General features: G+C 35.8%; 1 protein-coding gene across 1 annotated transcript in view; it reads right to left on the bottom strand.

Moving 5' to 3' along the window:
* SCAPER (S-phase cyclin A associated protein in the ER) overlaps positions 1 to 9,050 on the bottom strand; it is a 444,723-nt gene that overhangs the window by 235,195 nt on the left and 200,478 nt on the right. Inside the window, exon 22 of the mRNA XM_012801961.2 lies at positions 444 to 509. Within this exon, the coding sequence (XP_012657415.1) occupies positions 444 to 509 (66 nt within the window). The remainder of the gene's footprint in view (positions 1 to 443; positions 510 to 9,050) is intronic.

Genomic DNA, 9,050 nt, shown 5'->3' with positions numbered 1-9,050 from the left:
GCCTTAGCCACTTGAGCCACAGGCACTGAGCAGAACAATTCTTAAAGAGATCTCAGAACAAGGACCAGCACATCCGTGACTGGCAGAACCAGATAGGTTTGAATGGGGTTTCTCAGCCTTGGCACTATTCACATTTTGGATTAGATGATTCTCTGCTGTGGGGGCTATTCTTTACACTGAAGAATGTTTAGCAAAGTCCCTGGTCTGTGCCCACTCAATATTAGTGGCATCTTCTACCGAAGTGGTACTTACGAGAACTGTGCCCAGACATGGCTAAAGTGGCGAATCATTTCCAGCTGGATACAACTATGTTAAGAGAATGATGTTCTAGGGATCAGAAACAGAGCTCCTGATCATAGGCATAATATGTTGGTTCAGATACACATTTATTACAGATAAAAACCAAAGAAAAGGAAAATTAACATGTGAGATGAAATACTCACTTTGCTTTATAAGGTGAATCACAGCCAGAATTTTTGGTGTCTGTTAAACTCTCATATTCCTTAGCCCTGAAGAGATAAAAAGTTTTATCACAGTTAGTCACCATGTTGCTAATTTTCATAAAAAAACACAAACCATTTCTCCTCTCCCAGGATAAAATCATGCTGTTAAAGTGGAAAATCAGGAACATTGTTACATCAATTTTAATATCCTGATTTCTGAAATTGTTTCTTTAAAATCACTCTACTACCACAAAGACTAAAAAACACACAGTTCCTCACAGCATATAGAGCAGATTTATAAAAACACTTCTACATTTAGAGACATGGTTTGGAATGATTTTTATTTTTCAGAAACCTAAGAATCATGATAATTAAATTCAAAAGCTATCAAATTTCTACAAGGTAGTTAAGGTGGCCGAATACCTATGTTCCTCATGAGGTATATAATGCAAAATAAATACAGATGAAGAATAATACAAAAAAGGAGAACTGACATTTAATTTCGGTAGACACCGGAAATAATCTGACAAGACCCTCAAAGGTCCCGTCTAACAGCTCTCGATATAGTACTCCATTAACATTGACTTTATTTGTCCACTTTCCTTCTTGGAGAAATGAAAAAGGAAAAGTACTAATTTAGATGTTAATTGATCATTGGTCCTAATGTCAAAGAACTTGAGATTCTTAGTTAGTCCAGTGGACTACAAAGAAATTAGCCACAACTTGTACAAATCTAGACAATAATAACAAATGAAAAATACACACTTCTTCATAAAAACATGAAAGATGCAAATTACAACAGACCTAATGAGGAAAAAGTAAACTGTCAAAGGTAATGCTTAAGAACAAAGAAATATCAAAAATAAAGCATGAGATTATGTGTTGTTTCAACTTCAATATGTTAATTGCTATCGGCCAAACATTAAGACATATCAAAATGGAGAAAGAACCACCTGGTATATGTAAGTGTAACTGTGACCTTGTCTGAAAGGTAGAAAAGGCAACCACTATGTAGAATTAAGCAGGTTCCAAGGACTATGCCAGGTATTACACATCAATTATCTCATATGGCATTATTCTCATTTTTTTAAAGAAGATATTGAGACTCAGGAAGATGACTGATACATTAAAACACACACAGGCAAGAGAGACCGAATCCATTCTCTCATTTATACACACATAACAAGAAATTGGTCATCTAAAAAATCCTCTGTTTTCCTGAAATTAACCACTTTTTCCTAATGTGAGTCTTGTCTTGATTTACTTTCTATAAAAGATTTTTCTATTGGTGTAGATAATAATATACATCTATGAGGTGCATGTGATATTTTGTTATATGCACAGACTGTAATGATTAAATCAGGATATCTGGGTATCCATCATTCTAAGTATTTATCATTTCAATGTGTTGGGAACATTTCAAGTCCTCTTCAAGCTATACTGATATGCAATATATTGTTGCTAACTATAGTCAACCTACCCTGCTATTGAACAGTAGAACTATACCTATTAATCATCCTCTATTTGTGCCCCCACACTTTTCCCATCTTCTGGTAGCTACCATTCTATTCTTTACCTTCATGAGATAAACTTTTTTAGCTCCCACAGCTAAGTGGGAACATGCAATATTTGTCTTTCTGTGCCTAGCTTATTTCACTTAAAGACATCCAGTTCCATCCACGTTGCTGAAAATGAAAAGATTTCATTCTTTTTTATGGCTGAATAGCATTCCATTATGTCTATCTACCATGTTTTCTTTATCCTCTGCAAATGGACTCTCAGGTGGATTCCATACCTTGGCAAACCATCTAAACCAGTCCTTCAGTCCATAAGTTCAAATAAAAAAATTACTATTCTTTGAAAATAAGGTCTTTTCTGTTGTACCCAGAACTAGGTGGCCTGTACCAAAGTAGACTGTGGTCCCCGAGTCTGCTGCCGAGTTGGAGGAGTGTGAGATCAGACCAGCATGACATAAAATGCTATAAAACTGTCTGAAATTCACCTGATTTTTCTTGAGTAAGCATTTTCCTGATTGCAGTAACCTTCTGATTATTTTCCAGAGTTCCAAAAAAGTTGATTCTTTTTTTTTGGAGACAGAGTCTTATCTCACTATGTCACCCTGGGTAACTCTTGGGCTTAAGTGATTCTCCTGCCTCAGCCTCCCTGGTAGCTGGGACTACAGGCACCCACCACAACACCCAGCTATTCTTTTGTTGTAGTTGTCATTATTGTTTGGCAGGCCCCAGCCGGGTTTGAACCCGTCAGTCCCAGTGTATGTGGCTGGCACCCTAGCTGCTGAGCTACAAGTGCCAAGCCCAAAAAGTTGATTCTTACCATTTTTACCAGTAAATTCTCTATTTTCATAGAAAATTTGAAAACCATTTGCAAATTCCTATTGTACCATATTCACTGACATAATTTGGTATCTTTGATTTTTAAATGAGACCTTTTATTTTTAATCATTGCAAGTTATACATTTAAAATTATTCCTGGCATTATTTATTTATTTATTTATTTTGAGACAGAGCCTCAAGCTATCCCCCTGGGTAGAGTGCCATGGCATCACGCTCACAGCAACCTCCAACTCCTGGGCTCAAGCAAGTCTCCTGCCTCCGCCTCCCAAGTAGATGGGACTACAGGCACCCGCCACAATGCCCGGCCATTTTTTTGTTGCAGCCATCATTGTTGTTTGGCGGGCCCGGGCTGGGGATTCGAACCCACCACCTTAGGTGTATGTGGCTGGCGCCTTAGCCGCTTGAGCCATAGGCGCCGAGCCATTCCTGGCATTTTTAACAAAACAGCTTTGAGACATAATCCATATACTCTATTAATAGCTATAGGTTTAATAAGCAGGATGATGCTAACTCCACAGAATTACAAAAAGGAATTTATTAGAAAATGGTAGAAAAATGTTACCCAGAGAAGAACCAAATAAAGAACCACTGAAATCTTATAACAAATGCAATCTATATTCACTTGTAAATATACAAATATCATACAAAGACAATTATACTTGATATACTGATTATCTACATTTTTCACAAAGTATCTATTCTCTAATTTGCCCTAAATTTCCTACGCTTGACATTTTGACTTTTAATAGTGATTATTTTAAAAGTTTACTAATACTGTTTTTTCCACACACTTTAAGGTGGCTTCATTACAGAATATTTAACAACTAGAAAGGATTATTTAGCAATTTCAAACCAGTGGAAAGTTGAAAGTGTAACTGAAATATGGAGATTTGCCATTTTCCTTGCAATAGCTGATAGTCTAAGTTAATAATTAGTCTTTATTTTCCCCTCATCTTCAAAAGTAAATCTTGAATTCCATTTAAAGCTTTAAAATAATGGCAAGTCTTCATGTTTTATTTTATCTATAATGAGAGAGTTCGGCGACTACAATAAAGTAAGGTCTCTGAGAAGCAAGCATTAAGCAGACTTCTAAAGGAAGTAAAGGGTCAAGTCTCAGGGAAGTCTGGGAGAAGCTCTGACTAAGTAAAGGGAATTTCAAACACAACACAATGAAGCATATTAAAAGTACAGAGGGCTGCCAAGAAGGAAGAGGTATGGAAATATGCTTATTGTATAATCATGCTGCTCCATTAGAAATGTTCCTGAGAATCACTGACAATCTGTCTCCATTAGTGCCAAACACAATGGCCTTTTCTCTGCACTCATTCTCACTGACCTTTCTTCTGATCTATTTCAGAGCTACCATTTTCTTTTCCAAGTCTTCCTCTTCTTTGATTTGCATTTACTAATGGTTATTTATCCTTGCTCTTGCAATTTCAACATTATTTAAATGTGAATACTAAATACACAACTCTAGCTTTTAGTCCAAATTTTAAACTCTTCAAGCACTTCATTCTGAAAGTTCAAACCCCACCTGGTCCTCCATATCTTTAAAGCCAAACTTACTTTTACCATTCTACATCCACTCCACTATATTTGTCAATAGAACTTTGGATTAACACTATAAAATTACTTTTGATCATTTAAATTTTTTCTAAATAAACAATATATTATCAAAAATATTAATACTACATTAAAATGTATCTCAATTACTATCTTTCCTCATTATTTTTCCTACAGTACATTGTAATGTCAGCCTTTATCACTTCATGCCTGCATTAATAAAATAACCTCCTATTCACCCTTCTCAACCTTATAATGTTACCAGCAAAGCACAGATAATGAATCTTCAAAAATTGTCGAGTTCTTAATGTTATTTCTTTGGTATCTATGGGATTCTTTTCCAAGTGTTCTAGCTACAGAACTTTATATTCTTTGATATTATCATCTACATTGCATATGTTTGGATTTAAAGGCTCCAGTTCTGACACATTCTGAAACTTTTTCTTTTCTTAAGAATTTTTGAGACTAGTGAGGACACTGCCACCAGGGGGCAGAAGAGCGTGATTAAAACCAATACATACTAGCTCAAAAGGCCAGGTTAGGAGGAAATTATTGTTTTCAATGTTAGGACAAAAATAAGTTTCAATTAAAAAGGGTAAGTAGACATTGAACAGGTTTAAAAATGAACACACTATCTACAAGTTCATCTGGTATATCCCCAGGAGAACCCAAACTGACTCTGTAGCTCAGATGTCTCTTTGTGGGTGGCCCCTATTTCAGTCAAGAACATCAGCATACAGAGCACTCCATGCTCTAGGGTCAGGGTCACCACCAATTTCACCAGGAGACTCACAGAATCTGCTTCCTATTTGTTTCTCCAGTCCATCTGCTCTAGCACAGGCCTGTGCCAAGCATGTTGGCATTTAGTTTTGAACATTACTGAACTACTGTCCCATTGCTTCATGTGAGGAGTTTTTTTTAAGTATAGGCCTTTTAGAAGTTATTGCCCTTCATTGGCCTAAGTTCTCCTTATTTATAACACGAGGGAATAAAAGTTAGTCAGATTCTTATGCCTCTTCTAGCTCTAAGACTCCATGATTCTAAACCCCTATAAATTTGTTGTGCTGCATGTCGAGTTATTCGTATGTTAGAAGCCCTGAGAGCTGAGAGCTGAGAGCTTGTGCAGCTGCAGAGCAATGCAGCTTCCTCCCCTCACACCAAGTCAATCAGAATCAACAGGCTGAAGCCTAGGCAACTCTCACATGGGTGTTCTAAGGACTACAGTTTGATAATCACTGTAATGTTTCATGATTTGACTCATATTAACGAAGCAACATAACTTTTATTTTTTGAGTGTTTTCTTACGTACTAAGCCAGTGTCTTTAGAACATGATCTGGCCCTAGAAGCGGAAGAGTCTTTCAAAGGTACACAAGAACAAAACGTTTTCATTCTCATTCTTACACATAGTGGAGTCGATGTAACACAGCATATAATATCAGAACAGAATGAATATAGGACCAGATGTAATAAATAAGCTTTCTTTTAACAGAAATTAAAGAAATTTGCAAAAATGTAAAATAATATGACTCCTCACTAATGCTTTTTATCTTGGAAAATAATTATTTTTTATAAAAATGTTATTTTTGTACAGCAATAGTATTATTATATCTAAATGATAATACATTTTTAAAATAATGTCTCTTTTTTCATTTCTAGTGTGATAAATATTAATAAATATACCTAGATAACAAGGGCAATTTGGAGTCCTCAATAATGTTTACAAGTGTAAAAACCAAAAAGGTCTGAGAACTGCTTTTGTATATATAGTATACTCAGGAGTCCTCAGTAATTTTTATGACTATAAAAACAAAAAAAGTCTGAGAGTTGCTTTACACATGTTTTCAGGCCTCTCATTTCCTGTCCCCAAAAGTTTCAGTGATTCCTCATAGTCCCCTGTATCAAATCTAAACCACTTAGCATCTGAGGACAATCCTACTTTAAAAGTTTTATAAATACCTTGCTCCACTTTAATTAATTAATTTTTGAGACAGAGTCTCTCACTCTGTTGCCCCAGCTATAATGCAGTGGCATCATCACAGCTCACAAACTCCTAGGCTCAAGCAACCCTCCTGCCTCAACCTCCAGTGTAGCTGGAACTATAGGTCCTCACCACCGTACCCAGATAATTTTTCTATGTTTTGTAGAAACAGGGTTTCCCTCTTGCTCAGGCTTGAGCAAGAGATCCTCCCACCTCCACCTTCTAGGGTACTAAGATTATAGGCATGAGCTACCATATCCTGCCTGCTCTGTTTTATCTTCTGATTACAAAATAATACAGCTCTATTAAGCAAAATACGCATATATATAAACCAAAGAATAGTGTTTTCCTAATTCCACTACCAAACATTTACATACAACCATGCTTCTGTGTTTTCTTTTAGTCATTTTCTCTAAGAACAGTACAGTACAAATTTTTAATAGCACCTGCAGGCTATACAGTCGGCCCTCTGTATCCATGGGTCTACACATAAACAACTAAAGATCAAAATTATCTAGGGGAAAAAAGAATGGTTCCACATGTATTGCACATACAGGCACTCCTTTTTCCTGGTCATTATTATAACCAACTATTTATATGCCATGTATATTTATGAGATATTACAAGTAATCTAGAGACGATTTAAAGTATATATGGGACAATTACTTAGTTTATATGTAAATACTGCACCATTTTATATAAGGGACTTCAGTATCCCTGGATTTTGGTATTTACAGAGGGTTCTAGAATGACTTAGTCCCCTGTGGGTGAGATAATTGTATACAAAATTTGAGATGCTGGCTTGGCACCCAAAGCACAGTGGCTACAGCACTGGCCACATACAGAGAGGCTAATAGATTTGAACCTGGCCTGAGCCATCTAAAACAACAATGACAAATGCAATAACAACAACAACAAAAAATAGCTGAGCACTGTGGCGGGCACCTGTAGTCCCAGCTATTTGGGAGGCTGAGGCAAGAGAAGTTTGAGACTGATGTGAGCTGTGACACCACGGCACTCTACCCAACGCAACATAGTGAGACTCTGTTTCAAAAAAAAAAAAGAAAAAGAAAAATTGAGATGCACTCATTTTCATTTATACATCACAAATAGCTGAACATGTTATACATTTTTATAAAACATTATGTATCATAATCTACTCGATCATCTCATTATTTGCTATCTAAACCATTATCCTAGTTTTACTCTTCTGAAACCAATACAATGAACACTTAATAGACTGTTTTAATCTTGCTAATAATCATTAAAAGTTCCTATCTTAGAACAGTATCTGAGCTCAGTATAGATTAGACAGTTTATATTTGTATGTATTTATTTTTATTATCAAGATTGTAAAGAGTCATCCTAAGTTTATTATCCCTAGAATTCACTCAATATTGATTTGTACTTTTCTTATGATCACTTAAATTGTAAAGAGTCATTCTTCCTAAGTTTATTATCCCTAAAATTCACTCAATATTGATTTGTACTTTTCTTTTGCTATTTTGGACACTATCTCTCATATAAAGGTTATTTACATGTAATTTGCATATGAAGAGAGCTTAATACATGGTAAACTTGAGAAAGTTAGAAATTATGTTCTATTCAGTTTTGTATAATAATAATGTTAAGTATTTAAACATATTGAATGATTTTCTTATGGCCACAAAGTGAACAACCAAATATAGATGAGATGCATGAATTTGTGTTAAAAATATTTTAAATATATTTAAAAGTTAGATTTAACTTTAGGTTTCACCTTAGAGTTACAATTCAGAATCCTGAGTTCTAGGGAAAATATTTGTTAAACCTTATGACTTTCCTCTGCTCAGCTTGGGTCTCCATCTGTATTGTTAAACTCTCTGATCAATTCTACCAAAGCTTAGTACTACCTTAATTCTCAAATACACATTCAAGAATGACTCTGTGTGTGTTTCTCTATTTAAATGTGTATCTAAATATCCACGAGTACCGATGGATACTGAAACGTGCAGATGCCTGAGTCCCTCCTATAAAACGGTGTAGAAGAGCTGCCCCTCTGCGGCTGCAGACTCCACATGCGCAGCCCATGGATACAGAAGGGCGACTGCAGATGCACACACACTCTTCATGCTCCCACTTCCCTCCCTGCCACATTCCCTCCCACTTCCTTCCCTGCCACATTTCAAAACATCTTCTTGATAGTCAATTATTCTCAGAGATACGAAGTCTGTTAGCCTAGTGATTACCATCGGACACTTAAGTTGATGTCCAAGCTGACAATACTATGAGTCTTTTCCATTTAAATTCCAGTGGCAACCGAAGTTCTGATACTATGGACTCCTTCCTCAGATAAAATCTGTTTGCTGAAACTTTTAAGCAACCAGTTCTTCATCCATAGTCACATAAATCTCTACTAATAACTTTTATAACATAGACCCACAGGCTAAATTATATGCTCTTGCTAGCTTTGCCAATAGACAGTTTCCCTCATCCCACCATATGGAGAAAGACTATCTCTGGTTTTAACTAATCCTGAGTCAGGTCCCAACACTCTTATCTTTACTGCCTACACTGTGAAACCTAGAATAGACCATAATGCTTAATTACAATTGATAAAAATAATACTCAAAGTTCTTTTCTCCCCTTTTAAAAGGGCAAAGAAATCTCAGTAATACAAATCACAAAGTTCATAATCCAATTTCATCTAATTCATCAAATGTTTATTAAAA

Source organism: Otolemur garnettii, unplaced genomic scaffold (genome assembly GCF_000181295.1).
Source record: "Otolemur garnettii isolate 467f Iridium unplaced genomic scaffold, OtoGar3 scaffold00011, whole genome shotgun sequence".
Taxonomy (NCBI): domain Eukaryota; kingdom Metazoa; phylum Chordata; class Mammalia; order Primates; family Galagidae; genus Otolemur; species Otolemur garnettii.
The sequence above is the reverse complement of the archived record's forward strand: the minus strand, read 5'-3'. Positions and strand labels throughout refer to the sequence as shown.